The sequence below is a fragment of the Melopsittacus undulatus genome, chromosome 16 (assembly GCF_012275295.1).
Source record: "Melopsittacus undulatus isolate bMelUnd1 chromosome 16, bMelUnd1.mat.Z, whole genome shotgun sequence".
Taxonomy (NCBI): domain Eukaryota; kingdom Metazoa; phylum Chordata; class Aves; order Psittaciformes; family Psittaculidae; genus Melopsittacus; species Melopsittacus undulatus.
The window spans coordinates 5187696-5208379 of record NC_047542.1 but is presented as its reverse complement, the minus strand read 5'-3'; the positions used below and the strand labels follow the sequence as shown (position 1 = coordinate 5208379).

Here is a 20684-nt window from a genome sequence, read left to right as displayed (position 1 = left end):
TGAAAATAAGCCTTTTTCCAGCTAAAAGGAGGTGTCTGTAGTGCCACATGCTAAGGACACAAGAACACAGCCCTGTCTAAAAGTGAGTGCCATAAATTTTATGTAAATGCATGATCTCATTAGATTTATATCTATCCTATTGCCTGCTGTTTTCCAGACTCTTAGGGCAAGCCAGGCTGAAGATGTGATAGATGGTCTTTAAATCTAACCTTGAAGTGGGCTGGAAATCAGGTGATACGACTTTTGCCTCATCCTAATTAAGACACTGAAAAATCCTTTCAAGTTTGGCATCACAAAGTAAATTGCCTGGGTTTAAATGTAATCTGGTTAAAGATGCCTGCTGAGGTTTGAAGTCTGTCCATGCAGGGATGCAGATGGGCTCCCAGAGCCTTCCTTACTGCTCTTAATTTCAGCACCAGAGCAAGGTTTTTAGGAAGCAGGAACAGGATTATACTGAAAACGTAAATTCTGGAGACTTTAAAGCTTTGCATTCTGGTCTTGGTTCTGTTGAAGGATTTGGAGAGACGAGGCCTCAGTGCCATGGGTTAGGGGTGGCCTTGGCAGGGCTGGGAATGGTTGGACTGGATGGGCTGAAAGGGCTTTTCCAACCTGGATGACTCTGTATGTTCAGTGGAGGTTTTCCTTTCTGCTAGTACTTCTTCACAGTGTTTTTTCAAGCCATGATTTCTCTCTGCATAGTGTTGGATGTCACATAAGAGTTGTTTAAATTACCTCAGTTCATCCTGAGACGCCCTCATGGTTGATTTCTGATTGTCTTTAGAGTGTTTTGGTAGCTACCTTTGCATGATCTAAAATGACTTGCATTCCTCTTGTGACATTGGGCTCTCTTTACAGCTTTGTGGAGTCTGAAGCCATATGTCTGAACTCCGGTGGCTCATCTCCATTGAGTCAGCAACAGCTGAAAACACAGAGAACTTTGCCATGCATAATTAGTGCTGGATTTGGCATTTGGAGACTATTTCCTTTAACCTCAACAGGAATTACTTCACAGAAGGAGTGAACCAGGATGTCTTCTTGACATTCCTTTCTGCTGAGAATAAAGCCCTAAAAAGAAGAGAATTGGTTATAAAAAGCAAACTGCAGTCTTTGTGCTTGTCCAGCGTGAAGGATGTCATCCAAGCGTGGTGTTGGGTGTCTGTGCTGAGGTTAGTGCTGAAACCACTCAGTGGTTGAGATGCTGTGAGGAGTCCAGCCCTGCTTTCCTGCCAGGCCTAGAGAAGAGAGCTCAGAGATGCTGTAGGTTCTAAGTACAGATTCAGAATGAAGGCTGGGTTTCTCTATAAGTCACTCATGCTTCACTTACTCATTTTATTTGAAATTCCTCAGGAAAGTTGGGTACAATTTAATGGTCTTCAGTGCAGCTCCAAGGCAACTATGGAGAGCTGCAGAAAGGACTTTGTGCTTTCCATCTCAAAAGCTGTCACTGTCAGTAGGTAAGCATTTGAAGCCATCTGAAATGCTTTAGGTTCTTGGTAGTTCTGTGGGTCTAAGTTGTCACAGCTGAGAGATGGTTCTTTGAGTTGCAATGACCCTGAAATTGTTTGAAGTAATGGAGAGTTTTATCCCTGCATAAGTTTATAATTTAGGACCCTGACTTGCATAGAGACATTCCTCCTGTGTGTTGAAGACGGTAGGCTGGGAAAGGCTCTGCCACTAAAAGCAGCTCCTGGCTGGGAGAACTGTATTTATCAGAGGAAAGAAAAGCCCAGAACTGTTTTAAATGCTTTCAAATAAGTAGGCAGAAGTGTTTTAAGGGATTTGGAACACATTATTTCATGTTGTGTGTGTGCCCCAAAGAAACCTGGTGAAGAAAGAAGCTATCTGAGGCTGGTTTGTCATCTTGGGTGAAATCAAATGCAGCAGGTAGAGGAAAGCTGGAAGCTTAAAGGTGCACAGTGAAATGTGTGGGAAAGAGCTCTCTTTGCTGCCTGATCCAGTATTTATTCTGTTTACTGATGCTGGAGATTTCCACAGATGCCTGTCAGCTCTCTGAGGAGCTCCCTGCCCTTCTGGCCTTCCCCACAGCTCTTTGGAGGCAGTTAGCAGGGAAAGGACCTTAGTTAGCATTTAATACATATCATTTTGCTGGCTCACTTATCCACTCCTGGTTTTCAGCTCAGACCTTATCTCTGTTCTGCATAGCATAGACAAGCAATGACAGCTTTATAGGAGCTATCTCAGGATTTGGGAATAACTTCCTGCCTCGGCCATTCACTCTTGTGCCTGCTTTTTAACAGGCTGGGTTTCTCAGATGCTTCTGGAGGAAAAGGACATCCTTTTTCATGTCCATTCAACTGTTCTTTAAGCTTTCTTAAGAACTCGTGTCTTAAGTTAATGCTTTCTCTGTTTGCTTGATGCTTACCAAGGGGGAGCAGGAGCTTATCACAGTGCTCTTTGAACAGGATGGGTGAGGTATGTCCTTATAGTGTTCCCATCCAAGCCACTGCAGGGTCACTTTTCTGTTTCCCTTCTTACCCTTACGGTCTTTGCTCTCTTGTTTCCTTGTTACTTGCTCTTTGGGCATCCAATTAAAAAGCTCATCAAGAAAGAATTTCATCTGGAGTCAGAGTAGTGGCATGTTTGTGTCCCACATTGTTGCCAGTTCATCTCTTGCTTGGCCCTGTCTTTCTTTAGTCTTCAGAGACCTTCTGATTACACTGGAGCCCTGGGATTTGATACATGCTTAAACTGAGCTGTGTGGGTGAAACAGCTCTGCTGCTGATGTGGGTTGTGTTGAAGGGCAAAGTCTGCTCCAAATGCTTAAGTGGAAGCTTTGTCGTGGCTCTTAATTCTCCAGTCCTGTGTTTTGTTCCTTGAGGGCCTCTTCTCCCATCCCATTGCATTTGGTCTTCAATATCAGAGCAACTAATTTCCTTTTTACTGAAGCTGAATGTTGTCTTGATGCACAGGGATTGGCACCCTGTGGGTCCCTGCTGAAGGCATGTGGGGTCTCTCCCTGCATGTGCACTCCCCATCTGTCTCAACAATTAAGCACTTCAATGCCAGTGTAAATTCAAAGCCTTCACGTCGCTGATCTTCGCAGTGTCACAAGGGAAATGGCATGTTCTCATTTCTTTCAGTCTCCCTAAGGCAAAAGTGCACTCCAGCTGCAGTTATTGATACAAAATAATTGCATTTGCTTTTTAATTGATGGAGGGAAGAGCTGATTCAGTCTCTGGATCTTTGTTTCTCTGGCTCTGCTTTACTTGGCCTATTTCCCCGTTTCTCATCTACGCCAGGTCAGACATAAGCGTCAGTGTTTTGGGCAGCAGTTCTAGGCAGCAGCCTTGCTGGAAAGGAAGAGCTGGCTTGTTGTGGGAGCGAGTAGGTTGGTGTCATTCCATGATGACTTGGGATGGAGATGGCTTTGCCTGGGCTGGAGGGCACGGTGGCCAAGTGGAGCATCTGAGCTTGGCTCCCGTGGGCCAGAGTGGGGAGAGGACAGGTCTGTTTGGCACTGTGAGATGGTGGAAAACATGGAGGTGTGTTTAATTTCTCTGTATAGAATGTGTTTAAGACTTAACCACCTTTCCTATATGCTTCCAGGTGCAAGGTTCCCAAATTCCCACTGAGATCATGTAGGATCAGATCACTTTGGGTGCTAGGAAAAAAATAAGTAATTTTGACTTGTTTTAATCCTGTTGATTTCATCTTAGAATGAACATGTAGCTGTCCTGCAGCATAGACAGCTAGCAGGGAGTGACTCATTACCTGCCATCCCAAAACACATAATTGGTGCATCAGTTCCCCCCATACAGGAATAATAGGCCATGGGAATGAAGTGCACGCTGCCACAATGGTTTTCTGCACAACTTCCTTTTGGCAACACTTTTACTTCCAAACTCAGACCTTTTGTGTGTCTGTCAAAAGGGAACAGCACAGATGGACATGTACAGTTCAAGCCACGTTGCTCTGTTTCTGTTGGTTGGTTGTCATGTCTCTTGGGATGCTGTAGCTTGTTAAATCATCTCACAAAGGAGAAAAGGGGGAGGGAAAATCCACTGTTGCCAGCTGCAGCTTGGGGGGGTTTTGATTAGGAATTTGTGGTTGCCCAGGCAGCTTGCTGCCATTTCTCTGGAAGCTCTGGATGAAGGGAAGGCAATGGGAAGGTCTTGTACCTTTCTTCAGCACAGCCCAACTAGATGTGTCCTGCTAATTGTCTCTCTATCTGATTATTTACCTGTTAATACTGCATTTTCTTCCACTTAGTTGCATCTTCTCCATTACTGTGGCAACAGCAGAGCTCAGCTTCAGATGAAGAGTGAGGAACACTTATGGTAGCAGCCCTGCTGGTTCCAGTTTGTAATTCCATGAAATGGTCAGTTCCAGGTTCTTGTATCTGACCCTCATAATGCTGTTCAGTTTATTGAGTTTCTGCAGGGATGTTCTGCTTGCTTTTTGCTCCTATTCCTCAAAATCCCATCTAGTCAGATGCAAAGGAAGATGCACCACAAGCCTGGTATTTAGTAAACCTCCTTAAGAGCTCTGTGGGCATTTTGTGAGCAAATCTCTATACTTTCTTAGAGCTCAGTTTCCTGACCAAGGCAGCGTTGTCTACTTCAGGGCCTCATATAAAAATCCCACATCTGTGTCTTGTGTGCTCAGGGTTTGCTCCCTGCTACATACAGGCATTCTGGGTTGAGAATACTGTTATTAAGGTAGTAGTAGAGGCTGTGCCCTCCTTTCAGTTATGTGTGTTAGAAGCTAAATTCAAACTCTCTTTTTAAATTACTCCAGTGGGCATTTTCCTTCTCTTTCCTTCTGAAATCTCATCTCTTCTGAGTTTTGCCTTCAATTGAGCTAAGTGCAAAGTCATCAGGCAGGGTAACATTTGTGACCTGAAAACGTGAAGGACCTGTGGCTGATGCCATTTTGGTGTTACCTTCCTGTTATCCCTTCTCTTGCCCTGGGAACAGGCTGCCCTTGGACATGCTTGGAGAATGGGATGCTCCTGACACTGTACGCATCAGAAACCAGAGCTCCTGGCTGCTCTCCCATGGAGGACACTGGTTGGCTTTCCCTGACTTGATGACTGAAGGTTTTTGCACTTCTTTCAGAACAGCTTTGTTCAGATCTGGCCCCTGTAGTCAATACCAGCAGGTAGAGCCTGTGTTGTATGTGAACTCTGCTCCGTTGCATGTAATCAGCTGGAAATGCTCCCGTAATGGGAGCAGATTGCAGAGTTGAGTGTCTGTAATGCTTTTAAGAATAAAGGGCAGCATATGCACTCAAACCAGACCTGGTTTTTTCCCCTCCTGCAGCTATTTATTTTGCCTCCTGCTCGGAGGGATTCTTTGATGTAACATAACACACACGCCTGACCCTTCCTTTCTGCCTCTCGTTTCATAATGCAGGTGACAGAGCCCACTGTCACCCCCCACCAGACATTAAAGAAATGCATTTCCACTGCCAGGAGCTATCTGTGAGGCTGGGGCTGCCCTCTTCCTAGTGGGGAATTTTAGCTTGGATGGATGCTTTTCTATTAGCAATGCCAGCCATGTCTTGTTCCTTTATAGCGTGAGCCTGCAAGCCCAGAGGTTAAATGTGTGGTTGTCATAGTTCTTGTGCCAACCTGAAACAGCCTCCTGAAATGAGGAGTGGGAGTTGGTAGGCTGGTACTGAGAGAGAGAAATGAGCTTATCTTTTGCCTCTTACGGGTCCTGATCTGGTCCTTCATGGGGTTGCTGTCACTTTGAAAACTCATGCAGGTTTCCTGCCGCCTGCTCTTCACTACTCACTGAAGACCCAGTGGTTCTTCTCTGTTCATAAAGAGAAGGAACTGTTTGGCCAACAGAGGATCAGTTGCTGCATGATGTTGCTCCACTGGTTGAAATGCTGGCTCTTTCACAGTATGCTGCTAACCTTACACCGGCTGAAGTGTTCATGTTGGGCAATGAGGATGGAGCTGTCAGCAATCTTTGTTCGCAGCTATTGCTTCATGCTGAAAATGAGCTGGCAAAGTGGAAGCATTTGAGGGCTGGGAAGTTGGTCTTGTACTGTGCAGAGGGCCAGAGTCTGACGGCTGCTGTGTGACAGCAAGTGGACTGAAGCTGAGCATTTTCACCCAAATGCCTTGTCAGTAGCTCTGCCTTCACTCCTGGCTATCTTGAGAGCAGGTCTCTGATAGCCTAAACTCCAGCAGCTCTGGAACTGGGTTGTAGTGTTGTGCAGTGTCAGCTGTGTTGTTTTCACGTGTTCTGCCCTTATTATGGTCCCTGCACAAATGCAGCTACAAAATAAGTTCTCCCTATGAACATGTCCATAAATCTGAAGTTTCTCTTAGGTGAGGACACTACCTGTCGAAGGAGAACGTTTAATGCTGCAGCGTGATGCTGTCAGCAGGCTTCCACTGAGTTCAGCTGTCAGGATTTGTTCTGTATCTATGCAAAGGAATACAAGCACTGGGAAACTCTTGTTTTTCATGTGCTTGAAAGGAATTTTCTGGAAAGAGCTGCCTGCACTTAGAGTGGGAAAAGCACCTCCAGCAGGCACTGAATTAGTGTTGCAGTGTGTATTCTGCATGTCTTTACCTGTTTGCTCTGCTTGGAAACACAGTTGTCATTCCTTGGTAGATTGAGTGCCTGACTCAGCTCTGGCTGGTGCAAGCTGTGAGGAAAGAAGGGATGTTTTGACAGTGTGGAAGAACAGAGACAGTGAGATCTCATATCACTGCCTTGTGAATCCCTGAAAACAGCTTTGTGTGGGGCTGACATAACATTGATCACCATCTCCATAGCTGTGAGATGGAGACTTCAGCTGATAACTCGAGTTATCCCACATGGACAGTGTCTTCCCTGCAGAGCTGTGTCCATGTTGCTCCTGTTGTGGTATGTTCTGTCAGTTCAGGAGTGATGCTCACCAGTCGTCTGTGTCTCAGTTCAGCAGTTCAAGTGGCTGCACGTTTAATGCATGTGCCCCTTACCTTTGACTTTAACCTATGTCCTGTGTCTCAAGTATATCTAGATTTCCTGGAATGGTATGTCCAGATCCCAGGAGGATCAGTCTGTCTGCTCTGGCAGTTTTGGTCTTTTCATGTTTGAAAACTGATGCGTTGCACAGATGTTTGTGATCCCAATGCTCTTTCCTTATAGGTGTTGCTTTCCTGCTCGTGTGTTCATTGCCAGGGAAATTGCTGCTTAGCAGAACTAACAGCATCCCAGTGGTGATTTTTCACATACCACAGGCTCTTTCTGGAAGTAGGAGTGTAAAGCAGCGTGTAACTCCGTGCTGGTGCTGTAACAGCAGGGCTGGGCTGTACTCTCCAGTGTGTTAACTCTTGTATGTGGAGTCAGTGGTCTCTCATTTCCTCTGATTGCAGACTGTTAAGCGCAGCAGTGAGGACATGGTGAATTCCAGCAGCAGGAAACATAGGCAGAAACATCTTCTAGGCAGCTTACAATGTTGTTACTCAGCATTACACCTTTTACCCTGTAAATCCAGATGTGCTCTTTCATTTACCCCTAATTATTCAAGCTTGTATTCATTGTACCATCAAGATCTATCCAGGTAACTTACTGTTTGTGTAAAGGATGTTTCCAGTGTTCCCCTGATAGCCTTGGCAATACATTGCTCTAACTTCCCTGCTCCTTTCAGTGTGAAAAGCTGGTTGAGAGCTTCAGCTCTTAAGAGGCCTTGTGGGCTGTATGATCTATGGATACATCCTTGCTGACAGTTGTTCTTGCATGTGTCTTTGCCAAGTCTAGAGGCACTTGAGAAGCACATGTATTAGCTCAGATCATTCAGCTTCTTCCCTTTCTTTTAAGCCTCTGAAGCTGCATTTTAGTCTTGTCAGTCAAGAAGAAAACTTTGCTCTGAATTATTGCAAAAAAGAGAGAGAAAAATCAAACCAAACAACCAAACTCCAACAACATATCAAACCAAACCAGTCCGTACCTCTCCCCTTTGGCCCCATGGCTCTTAACAGTGCTCTTCTACATCAGGTAGAACGTAACATCTGTGTTTGGTTGTAAAATGCTTGGCAACATCATCATGTTTGAAGTGCTAAATGTGAATGACTGTATTTTTCCAATAGCAAAATGGAGGCAGCAATGTTAGAGAATTTTATATACAGCAAATGCTTCCTGCCTAGGACTGGAATGTGAAGTGAGACTTCTGCATGCATTTAAAATGCCTGCATTCCCTGCAGAGCATTATATCATTAGCCTCTGTATTAAATGGCCACCCACATTTCCTATAGTATGTCTGAGTTTGGTTTTGTGACTGATAATGGCAATGCCAAACTCTTCAGTGTTCTGCTTTTAGAGCTGCAATTAGAGGAAAACACTAACAAAGGCAGAAAGGACTTTTGTGGTCAGCTCTACAATGAACTGGAAGTGGTAGTCAGAATGAAGCTCCTGTTGAGCTTAGGTGCTCCAAGAACTCTCCTGGCCTGAGCAGAACAGACCAAGCAGATGCACAGATGGTATGTCCCATGGTTTGTTGTGTGGGAAACACTTGTGTTGGAAGGGAATGTGCTGAACAGAGAGGAAAGGAGGATGTGAAAGGCATAAGAGGATGATGGTGAGAACAAGCATATAGGAAGAGGGCAGCCAAGGGGTTTGGGTGGGAGCAGTCATCCAACTAACTGCTTTGTTTTTTTATATGTATAGCAAAAAAAGTCTGGACAGAAGTTGAGTGTAGAAGCCATGTATCATCTATCACCACTTCGGCTTCCTTTACAGCCTCTCCGCTAGCTGGAATCTAACCAGTGCTCTCCACGCTCTTTCCTGAAGCCTGCCAAAAGGGGCTGAGAAAGTGCTGCTTGGGATGTAGCCACGTTCTCCCCTGCCCCAGGAATCCTCTGCTTTAATCTGCTCCAGCCTTGCATCAGCAGTTTATTTTTGGAAAGGCTGTTGTATTATCTTGTGGTTGAGGCATGCAAGGAGAGGGCTCATAGCTCCGTTGTGAGCCCTACTCCATACACCAAACCCCTTCCCATCAGTGAGATGGGTGTAGTGCTCCTCTTCTCCCTCTGCAGAGGAATTTAAGCACACTTTGTAAACCTAAAGCCTTGCACAAAGCAAGTGAGTTGTTTGCATTACCAGTCTATAAGCAGGAAATACCAAAAGGGGGTTGTGTTCCTTGCAGGGATCTAACAGTTGCATGGATATTAATAGCTGATATGTGTGTATCAACTTGTGATGTCCTCCAGGCAATGGACTAGGAGTTAATCCGCCTCCAGCCTCCACTGCCCTTGTGACACTTTGTCTCTAAGGCATTGAACTAAGTCTACAAACATCTGGGACAAGTTCTCAGCTACTTTAAGCTTCCTTTGTGATCCTGGGCCAAGCCACTCACATACACTGGCTTCTGGTATCTGAACCAGGGATGGCACTAGTTTTGTGCTTTGTGTCTTTAGTGTTGGGTATGTAAATACAGAGGGTAGCAATGGGCTCTGCTGTCTGCTCTGCACAGGTAAGAGTACTGGTCCCTGAGGTCTTGGCTTCTGTAATCCATGCAAGTGAGACTGTCAATCAGCTTTAAAGACTCATCATTTGACTTGAAAGCACTGAGTTGTTCTTTCAGTGGCTTGGCCTTTGCTCTAACCCGCTGCTTCAGATGATTCTGTGAGCAAAGTTACTACAGTCAGGAAGAAATAAATGGAAAAGCAAGAGGACAAATATGGTCTTGTTTAAAGGAAATGCTGGGTTTTATCGTGACCTAAAGCAATGTGCTTTATTCAGCAGTTTTTACAAACAGGAAGCTTTATTTAAAAAGCTCCAGCACTTGCTGAATCATGGAGCAAGAGAAAGCTGAGAGGAGAATGAGCTTAAACAGAGCAGATTTTGTCATTTTCAGGGCTCTTCATACACCTTTAATGTTCTGTCTCAGTTGCCTCAAACAGATCCATCATGGACATGGTTAGGATACTGCTGTGGTGGAGCAAAAGGGAGATGAAATCCAGGTAATCATTTGAGGAGTTTGCTTTCATAACAGACTGCTAATGTACAAACAACCCCCCCTTGATGTGAAGGGGTGCTGGTGGAATTGGCTCCAGCCCTTCCCTGAGCTTTATTGGAGACTTGTATTTACAGCATTCTTCTGGGATCTGTTGTTCTGTTTAATCACAAACAGCCCCCAAATCACATTGTCCATAGATAGTACTTGGCTTTGTGCTCTGCTTCTCTCAGTTCTGTATTTCCATTTTACAGATGGGGAAAACTGAGGTCTGGAAGTAGGGCTTTCCCCAGGGCTATGTAGCACAGCAGGGAGTAAAGCCCGTGTGATGCTAGAGTCATCATCTATGCCCTGGCTTGCCAGGCTCCACGAACATCACACAGTGATCTGGTGTTAGGATTTCCTGGCATTTTGTCTATTTCTGCTGAAGGCAGAGTTCATAGTGCCCTGTTCTGAATTACTTCCCCTCTGCCTTGTAAAATCAGGGCAGCAGGTCTGTAAGTAGGTATTGTTAACATGAACTGATTCAGGCTTTGCCACTGCGTGATCTCACAGCACCATAAATAAGTGCTCATCTCTTTCTCATTTAATTTCTCATCTGGAAGCCATTGGAGATAATATATTCTAGGTGGAGATGCAGCCCCTGGCCTTGATGTGAGCATCTGTGCCTTAGCAGGAGGTTAGTGGCTTGAAGGGGAAACCCCTCTAAAGGGGATGGAGCCTGCCCAGCTGCTGCAGATGCCTCATGTCCCTGCAGGATTTCTGTGTCTCCATAAAAGCAGCTTGCTTGATTCTTAATGTAGCATTTTTATTGTTCTCTGTGTTGTGAAATGTGCTCACACTGAGACTTCATCAGGGGCTGTAGTGACAGGACAGGGGGTGATGGGTTTAGACTTGAACAAGGGAGATTCAGGTTGGATCTAAGGCAGAAGCTGTTCCCTGGGAGGGTGCTGAGGCGCTGGCACAGGGTGCCCAGAGCAGCTGTGGCTGCCCCATCCCTGGCAGTGCTCAAGGCCAGGTTGGGCACAGGGGCTTGGAGCAGCTGCTCCAGTGGAAGGGGTCCCTGCCCGTGGCAGGGGCTGGAGCTGGAGGAGCTTTAAGGTCCTTTCCAGCCCAACCCAGTCTGGTTTGTGTTGCACACTGTTCCTGTAAGAGCTCCCAAAGTGGGCTGGATGAACAGGGCTTCGCATACCTATGAGCCTGACATCTCAGAGTCTTGCTGAGTTGTTCCTGGTGACTTAAACCCCTCTAAATGTCCTTGTCTGGCCTGAAAAGACCTGGCAAACTCCTCACTTCCAAAGATGTCATTTTCATCCCTGAGTTCTCACCTCCTCCCCAGAGTGATCTGAGGGGGTTTCCTAATAATGTCTTAGATTAGAGCCTGGGCTTTGTTTCCAGTAGTTCTGCCACAGTTCCTACAGAGATGTCATTCAAATCGGATGCACCAGGCCCTGCAGACAGTGCCCAGGGACCATCGGTGTCTTTCAGAAGGACATGCCAGTGTTTTTCCAGCTCCTAGTTTCTGCCGATTATAGCAGAGTTATTTTCTGGTGTTTAGATCTAAGTTGGGATCTTCCTAGTCTGACACTTTAATGCTGTGCATTGCATAAATAAAATTGGGATGGAAGCTTTGGTTTCTGTTAACTCAGGAGGCTGTGGCCTTCCTGGCAGGGCTGGGGAGGAAGAGGAGGGAAGAGACTGACATCCTTCAGTGCAGCCCTCATCTAAATATAACTGGTTCTCTCCTCGGATCCGTTCAGTCTGAACTTCTGGCTCATTTGACCTTTCTTTGATAAAAGCTTGCTTTATTTGCAAGACTAAAAGGGCAGAGGGGAGGGAAGGACACAGCAGATTGTTATGTTTGAGTTAATATCTTCAAATCCTGCCCGTTGGTTTCCACAGTGCCCGGTGCTTGCTGTGGAACCAGTTCCATGCTGGGCTCCAGTTTCTCTCCTTCTCCTAGTGCCTTGAGTGAACTTTGCTTTTACTCTAAAGCATTAACCTGAAAATTCCTCCGGAAGTTTATGGAAGCGTGTTCTTTATGGAATTGTTTCCCATCAGAGGGTCTCTGGTGGATACCCTGTGCTCCAGTCCCCAGACCTGCTGCCGGAGCAGATGACTTGGTTTATGCCCATTGCACCACTAACTTGGGGTTTCCTTCATAACTTCAGCTGGAAGTAACACTTGCATTAAATGCTGCTGGTTTTTCATACATGCACCCTGAAGCTTTTTGAGCTCAGCATCAAAACACAGCTCTGTTTAGGATGTAAAACCACTGAACTCTGGCTTTGGTCTCAGGTTAGCAGCCTGTGCAAGGGGATGTGCAGGTGCAGCATTTAGAACTGCTCTAGACTACACACAAGTCTTTCTGGCACTAGTTTTAACCATTAATCACCACTTTAAATCCAGCAATAAATTATTTGGGCAACCACACTGCGTGAACCCACTGCCAAGAATAAACCAGAGCTTGAGAATTACTCAGATCCCCTTCATACCTCAGGACTGTTGCTGCTGGATGGGGAAGGGCTCCTCCTGGACTCAGTCTGATTGGGTTTTTTGGTGCATATCTTCTGGATGCAGTTGAAGCCATCATCCTGCAAATGATGTTAGTAGCAGTTGAAATGCATTCCATCATGGGTGGGTTTGCTGTTTGCTTCTGAAGTGAGTGGTGGTGTATGGGAATGCTGCTGGATAAGCAGCCTGATCTGTTGCAAATTGGATTTTGTGGCTCACTTGCCTGTCCTCTTGGATAAAGTTTCCCCTCAGCTGCCTCTCCTCTAGTGGAGCTTGTGTCTGTCTCAGGGCTGCAAAGCCTTTTGTAATGCTCTGCTGGATCAGGAGTCACTCAGGAGGGGTTGAGACTTTCCATTTCAGAGTGTGCTTCTGAATCCCACCTGAAACATGCTGAGTTTACTCCTGAATTTCCACTTGGTCTGCATGAGATTCCCATTGGTTTGGTGCCTTTCCTGCTGCTTCTGCACACTGTGGTGTAGTGTTTTTTCTGGCTGGGACTCATCTAGTTAATGACTGTTAGGAAACCTGGTTACTGCTCGGGCTGCCTTTGTATCCTACAATGAGTCATAGCAGTTACATGCTGGGAAGGAAATGAAATGATCAGGAAAGGCCTAATTAATAAAGAACAACAGTTGACTTTATTTTAAACCAATTAAACGGGGGATTAGAGAATGCTGGTAAGTTCTACCCCTAGTTAAAGAAAACAGCGCAGGCAAGTGTACTGTATTAGCACAGGCATGATTGTCCAGGCTTATAATAAATCCTGTATAATTCCTGACAGTATTAACATGGGCCAGCATACAGGGAAGGTGGGTTGACAAAGAGGTGAATGGTTTCAATTTGCTTATAGGAGCATCTTGATGTGTGTTCACATGCCCTTTCTGGGAGAGGGTGGTAGCCCTGGGAGGAGTGGCAGTGGAAGCCCAATTCCTTTATCAGCAAGCTCAAGAGCAGTGCCAGCTCCTTACACATGTTTCTCCACTGGTTTAAATAGAACATCTTGCAGGGGTTAGAGGGAAGATTAATGCTCTACAGGGTTAATCCTTAAATCCTTGGTGTTCAACTTCTGAACAAGGGAGGGAAGTGAACAATATCCTTGGAGCTCAGAGACCACCTCCTCTTTGATATGGACTGCAGCAGCTGTCAGATGGAAGTGATTTTTGGACAGTAAGAAGTCTGCAGGGAATCACACTGGTGATGCAGAGCAGGTTCTGTACCCCAAAGTCTTGGACTTCCACTCCTAGTGGCTCCTGCCACAGAGGGAAGAGGGCTTCCCAGACCCATCAGAGCTCTCCAGAGGGGTGTCAGTTAGCAGTGGGTTGATGATTTACTGTCTCTTGTGGTTAAATTTAATAGACACGTGTTCATCTGAATATGCTTTTTGGCAAGCACGTGTATGGCTGAAAGGCAGTCTAGGAGCAGGCGAACATCCCTGATTTAAAACCAGGATGGTCTGATGAAGCACAGAGTAGTGAATTCCTGTACCAGTTGTGTGCTTTGTGCCGCTAACCCCTCTGCTTGGCGCAGTGCTCTCTGTGGTCTGTACTCTATTACTGCTCTTAACCACAGCTGTCCAGCCCCTCGTTTGCTTCCAGATAACCAACTTGGTGTGAAAACTCTGCTCAAACTCGTCCTTGCCAGCTGTCCATCTGTTTGGTGTATGCCTAAGTGTTCCCTGTACGTTTTCTGTCTTGCAGCATCTGGAGGGGGCCAAATGTGAACTGCGTTGACAGTACTGGATACACTCCACTGCACCATGCTGCTTTGAATGGTCATAAGTGAGTCATCTTATAATGCCTTTGATTTAGGGGATACTATGTGCTTTACAAGCTATGGTTTCTGTGTAATTTGTTCACCTAATGAATGTAATTCATTCTAATGCTGTTCCCACTAAAAATCTGGCAGTGGTGCAGCACTACACCATCTTGAGGACAAGAAGTGAAGAACATCAGTGCAGTGAAGCTGTAGAGGCATTGCCTGCTGCACAGTATGATCGTGCATCTCTTAAAATTGGGCAAAACACTGAAGTTTTCAACCACTCTTTTATTTATAGAAAATTTGGATAAGATATAACCACATATTAAAGATGGCTTCTCCAGCAACAGTCCTCTGCAGTCTGTCTGGTGTCCAGTGTGTTGCTGTGCCTGCAACACTTCAAGTTTGCTTTCAAGTATATAACATTTTTAAGTAACTCTGGTCTTCAGCGTGGTAAATCTCATGGTGTTCATTGCTGCTTAAGATACTGGGAGGTTGAATAGCGTTAAAACCTTTGTCTTCATTGTTCTGGTGCAATTCACTTTTCACCAGAGTGGCCTGTGGATGACCTCAGTCCCTGTTCAGCTCCATTAGTAGGAAGGTGACACAGATCTTCTCTGAGCTCATCTCAGCAGTCTTTCATTTTCCTTGGGCAGCATGTAATAGGAATGCTTTAAAAACACATTTCAAGAGCATCTCTGAACTACTCCCGTTCAGATTAGCCTTTTGTGCAGCACTTGCTGCAGAAGCTGTGGAGCAAGGACTGAGTATCTTATGGGTTGAAGTTTCCTTCTCTTGCAGGGACATTGTGGAAGTTCTGCTGCGGAATGATGCACTAACCAACGTAGCAGACTGCAAAGGCTGTTATCCTCTTCACCTGGCTGCTTGGAAAGGAGATGCAGACATAGTGAAGCTCCTCATCCACCAAGGACCTTCACATACCAAAGTGAATGAGCAGGTCTGTGTGGTTTACTCTAATATACTATTGAATTGCTTTCTTTGGATGGTGAGAGACTACTTCAGCTGACTCCTGGCCAAAGGAGTAGCAATGGTTATGAAGTCCTACTTGCTAGTGGGATAAGAAGAGCACTGCCTAAAGCAATACCTCCAGTTCTGGGTTAGTGGTTGAATGAGTAAGGAATATATGTTTATAAAGAGATAGAGAAGTATGAGAACCATTCAGCACCTAGAAAGTGGTCTGCTGCTTTCGTACCGGGCTTCTGAAACTAACTCACATTTCCTTTCAGTTGCTGGATAGCAGAGAAGGTTTCAGTTCTGTCAAAAGATACATTGGCTCCCTTCTTTGGGAACTAATCAAAGCAGCTTTGTTTAGTCTTTGTTTGGCCATGCTCTCTTAGCTACTCTCCTGGCTTGTCTCTAGCACTTGCTCCACTGAACTAATTTGTAAGTTGCAAGATAACTGTAACCTTATTAGCCCCCAGATTAGTTCCTAGCTTAATCTTAAGAAATTGTTTTGCAATCAGGCAAGATAAACAATCTGGTGGATTCCTTCCCTTTGTCAAGGTGATGGGTTTTTGGTCTGGGATGCAGAGGATTTGATTGGTATGAGACAGCTGTTCTGTACAGTGGCTGCTGTGTCCACACTGGGGGGCTGGCTCCATGTAACTTCCCTGTGGAAGTCAGCAGATATCTTTCAGTAGGGAACTTCTGGAAAGCTACTGCTGGAAGACCGAAATATTGCTCTTGTTGAAGAGTTTTAGATAGGGGACTGGTTTACTGAGTGAGGCCAACTGAGCAGTGTTACTGAGCCACTTATGGCTGAGGGAGCTTGGGCAGACATGCAGAAATACATCCAAATCAGATGGTTAAAGCGACCATAGCCCTTGGTTGTCCTGTCCCTGAGGCAGGAATATCTCATGTCCCTGTGAATCAACTCCTAAACCCCTCAGGTTTTCATCCAGGAGGAGAGGAGTAAAACAGAATAAGTTTGTCTGCCTTAGTAGTACAAGGCTAAACATGTTCAGAAGTTAATTCCCAAGTAGGTCAGATACTCAGGGCTCAAATTTAGCAAAATCCAAGTCCAGATGAGCAGCTGGTAACTGTGGGTTTTGCTGTTTAATTTTGATTTAAGGTGGATACTTTTCAGCCACTGAGGAGCAAAACCTCCCTTTGGAGTTGGGTTTAGGAGTCCTAATACTGCTTCCAGCCACACTTTATGGCAACAGGGAGCCATGCTTAAGTTTTCTTAAGTTCTGTTCCTTGGTATAAGGTGGCTAACTTGATGCATTGGGCTGCTCCAGGGCTGAACAGTTGCTTCTGAAGCATCACAAAATGAGTGATACAGTGGTAATGCTATTCACTACCATTCCTCTATTGGAATAAAAAAAGGGGGTGTGTTTAATGTCTGTGGATAGGTTTCCCCTTTGGGGCTGTGGTTAATAATGTCTTCAGGCACAGCTGCAGGCATTCAGTCTGTTCAAATAGGTTTGAGATGTGTAGTTAGCTGTTTGCAGTCCATCTGATAAGAACTGACTGAGGGCCCTGACTGTAAACTCTTCTGCTCTGAGTAGAACAGGTATAAGGCAAACCTTTGCAACAGATTAAAAGCTTTAGTAGTGTAATCCTTCCAGGTAATGTTTCATTAATGTCTGATTAGTAGGAACCTTTCTAAATGAGAAAAGTCAACTGAGTAGCCCATGCTGCTTGTGTTTGAAGGCTTGTCAATGAAATGCACAGTGGTTCAAGTTACAGGAATCAGCAGCTGGAATGGCTTCTGCTGGTAATAGCTTTGACTGGAACAAGATGCTGTGTTCTGTCATTTCCACCCCTTGGGAGTCACCCATTGCTTTGTTGCTTTATCTCACCCATTTCATGATCACATTTTTTGTTTTCTTTTTCCTCTTCCTTTTTGTAGAATGCTCTTGAGATCAAAGAACTCAAAAAGTACGGCCCCTTTGACCCATATATCAATGCCAAGGTGTGTACTTTGCTGTCAGCATTTCACTACATCATTACTCCAAGCTGCAGTCGTGTGCTTCCAGGTGCAATGTCATCCAGTTGCAGTTAATACCTGTTCACTTTGCAGCAGCTTGGGAAAAATATGACAATTTATTTACTGTGGGTTTCTTTCTTCAAAGCAGTTATAGAAACATAATTTAAGGGAAGCTTTTCCTTACTTTTCCTGGGGGCTCCTTCAGTGCTTAGCCTTGTAGGACTCACGGTGATGGTCAGTTTGCTTGATTGGGCTGGATGACTTCCAAAAGGTAATGTTATTTCCATTAAAAATGCTTTAGGTTTTGTTTCGTGTGCTAATGTTGCTGATAAATGCAAAGAGATGGATTTTTTCCTGCTTAAACATGGATGTGTTTTCTCTGTGGGCTGTTTAGAGTGGATTTTCCTGCCTTTCCTCCTACAAAATGCTGTATTTGTTGTTTGAATGGACAGTTAACTCTGGTGGTGGGGAGAAGGGAAGGCAGTAATGTTCATGCCTCCCTTCCCAAGTCCTTCATGTCCTGCTTATTGCATCAGTCTCTCTTTTTTGAATGTTAAGTCTGTTGTGTCGTCCGACCCTTCAGCCCTGGTCTTCTGTTCCTGTTTTCTTGCCTGTTTTGCTCCTCTTGCTTTTAGTTGTTCTTGAGCCATGACATCAGCACTTCCATGCACTGAGGCTGAGCAGTTGAAGAAGCAGATAAGAGAGTTCCTGGTGGTGTCTTCTCAGACACCATTAGTTATTCTTATTTATAGTGAAGCTGCCGGCCAGTGGTGGCAGAAGAGTTGCTGATTTATTATGAGGTTCTTCTGCTGTAAGCCACCACTTCGTGGTTGTTTCCAGGTAGTTATTTGGGATCCAGCCATCCATGGCAGATTAAACTCTCAGAGTTCACTTAGCACTTTCACTCTACTCTATCTGCAGTGCCTTAAAAACACATATCAAAGTTCCCGAGCTTGCTCACCACTGGGAATTGGGTTTGGGTTTGCAGACCTGTGTTTCAGGATGCTCCAGTGCGTATCTCTTAAGCACAAATATATCTACGTACACATCCAGGTGGGAATTCTTCCAACAGTGAGTGTCTTCTGTGGAAGCATCACAGTTGAGCAGTTCAGTTGCCTCAGAGGGACTTTCTGAATCATTGTCAGTAACAGAGTAAAATCTTCTGCACTCCAGCATTAGAATGTTGAATGAATGAAGTGCACAATCCACTCACTTTCTGGGGGAGTTCTTACTGTGTATTCTAATTTGGGCTTTACATTTTGGATAAGTGCCTTATTTTAAACTTCCAGTTCACTTTCAGAGGTGGCTGTGGTGCTTTTGAGAGGAAGGCAATGTGGTTTTGAAACCTGTGCCTTGGTTTAAGGAGATGATTTACACACAATCTGTTAGGTTCTTCACAAGTTCTGATGAGCTTTACACCAGGTTCTTCCCAGGGTTGATGAAGAGCATGTGGAATCTTACGTCCTGCAAACCTGGATGTTTTCTCAGTAGCCTGGCTGCAGGTGGGAGAACCACAAAAGTCCAGGTGTAAAGTGTGAGTGTCATTCTTAGTTGATGCTTTCAGCTTCTCCACTCCAATGCAGAATGGGATGTTATGCAGGAACAATTGAGAGATGTTTCATCTTTCCAAACATTTTGGGGTATTTAGGAGAAGGAGGAAGCATTTATATAAGGCTGGACTACAATCTCATACCCTGTTGAGGAAGAGATAAGAGAGCCAGAAGCTTCTTGCTTTCCTAAGAGCTAAAGCAATAGCTAAGCTTCTTTTTATGTCCCTTTTAAACATCTTAGTTCAATAGGAGGCCTCTGTTACAGGACTTCTGAATAACAAATGTCAGAAGCAAAGGAGATAGAGCAGCAGTTTTGCTTCAGTACCTTCTGCTATCTTGAATTTAGTTCTTTAATGTGTATGAAGGAACCAACCATTTGGGCAGAGCCAGTGTAGAAAAGGCTGTCACACAGCTCAGCTTTGTGCACTGCACAAACCACCTTTGTCTTTTGTAGTTGGAAGCAAATGAATCCTGCAGATGTGGGTTTAAGGTGCTGTAAAGGAAGGAGTTCTGCTCATCCTTCCTCTGCTCCTGGCAGTGTGCTGCGTGGGATACCCGTGGACACCACATGCTGCAGAAGGAGGGAAGGAGCTGGTCCAACTCTTTTGGCCAGCTTTGTGCCTCAGGTGGTGATGTCCTTTAGCTGTTACCTCCTGGGGAAGTTTGGATTTTGCTTAATATGTTTTCTCTTTTATGCCTGTGAGACATGGCTCTTCTGTGCTTTAGTTTCAGATGTGTCACTGGGGCAGCAGAGTAGGTTTTTAATAGGGCAGGGCTCTGTTAGATGTGTATACATTGACAAAAGACCTCCACAGGGATCTTAGAAATAGCTTGGATGAGACTGAAGAGTCCTATGGCCTCTTTCCCCAGCCCTGAGGCCGGATCATATCTACCTAAACCACTGCTGACCAGTGTTTGTGTAGCAGCTTCTCCAAAGCCTTGGACAGGGACAGCTCTATAGTCTCCCTTGGCATTTTATTCAACCATTCAAATCTCTGTAGGTTAGAAGGGTAGAAACTTTTCCCTTATTTAAACCCAATCACCCCTGCTTAAGTCGAACCTCTCTTCTGGTGCGTTAGGAACGGCGGTGCAGACCCATGTACTTTAAGTGGTTATAGATTCTCCATATTAGCATCTGATGAGGAGTATAAGGCCTATGGTATGTAGTATTCAGTTACCAGGGCTTGAAAAACTTGATGGAGCCCATATGAAAGCAGAGGCATTCCTTTTTGTGTTCCCATTCTGTGGTCTGTAGGGAGGCATCTTTCGAGCCTGGCTTCTTGCTCCCAGCTGTGAACTGGGGGGAGATGTGAGGATTCCTGCAGGAATGCAGCCCCTGGGCCCTCTTAAGTGCTCTCTTTCTCTAAGAAGGTTTGAAATTTGAAGCCGTTTGCCTTGTGGCTGCTGGAAAGGAATTTTCTTCTTCCATCTCCAATAAATATGTATGTCTGAGAGCTCCTGCGTGTTGTTCAGGCTCCACTCTGGTTTGTGCTTGCAGAGGTGATGTGAAGGGAGCAGACTCCCTTGCCTGGTCAGCTCTAGTATTTGTGGCTGCTCAAAACTTTCCCAGGATGGAGGCAATAAAGACTTGAGCAGTAATGGGGGTTTCCAGTCCCAGGCTGTGGTGGTGGTGGGGGACCTGCTGGAATGATTCAGGGGATTTTTACCACCTGGGGATCTCAGAGCCCTGGTCTGCTCATGGAAATCAGACTAAGTTGCAGTGAAGATGGGGGAAGCCTCCAACAGTTATGTTATTAAAGGATGTTGTGTTCCATTCCTGAGCGACCAGGTGGGTGTTTGGAGTTGCTGTGTGCTTTAAAGCACCCTTGAGGGATGTGGTCTCTGTGCCAGGGAGGGATGAGAGGGGAAACCCCTGGTAGCCAGGACTATGTGGCATAGGCAGTGCGTGTCTGCCATGACTCTCTGCAGACACCCACTGCTCCAGAGGGACCAGGGTTATCTCCTCCTGCAGGAATTGGTACTGAGCCTCCTTT

The 20684-nt window shown here is 45.3% G+C and overlaps 1 protein-coding gene across 4 annotated transcripts in view; it reads left to right on the top strand.

Annotated features, from left to right (window-relative positions):
- The window catches only part of ANKS1A (ankyrin repeat and sterile alpha motif domain containing 1A), a 93518-nt gene that overhangs the window by 10298 nt on the left and 62536 nt on the right, over window positions 1-20684 (top strand). For 3 of the 4 annotated variants that reach the window (XM_031042892.2, XM_034069694.1, XM_034069695.1), the window contains exons 2-4: window positions 14130-14210; window positions 14989-15145; window positions 17063-17125. In XM_031042892.2, the coding sequence (XP_030898752.2) occupies window positions 14130-14210; window positions 14989-15145; window positions 17063-17125 (301 nt within the window). The remainder of the gene's footprint in view (window positions 1-14129; window positions 14211-14988; window positions 15146-17062; window positions 17126-20684) is intronic. The other variant, XM_034069696.1, reaches the window with a different exon arrangement.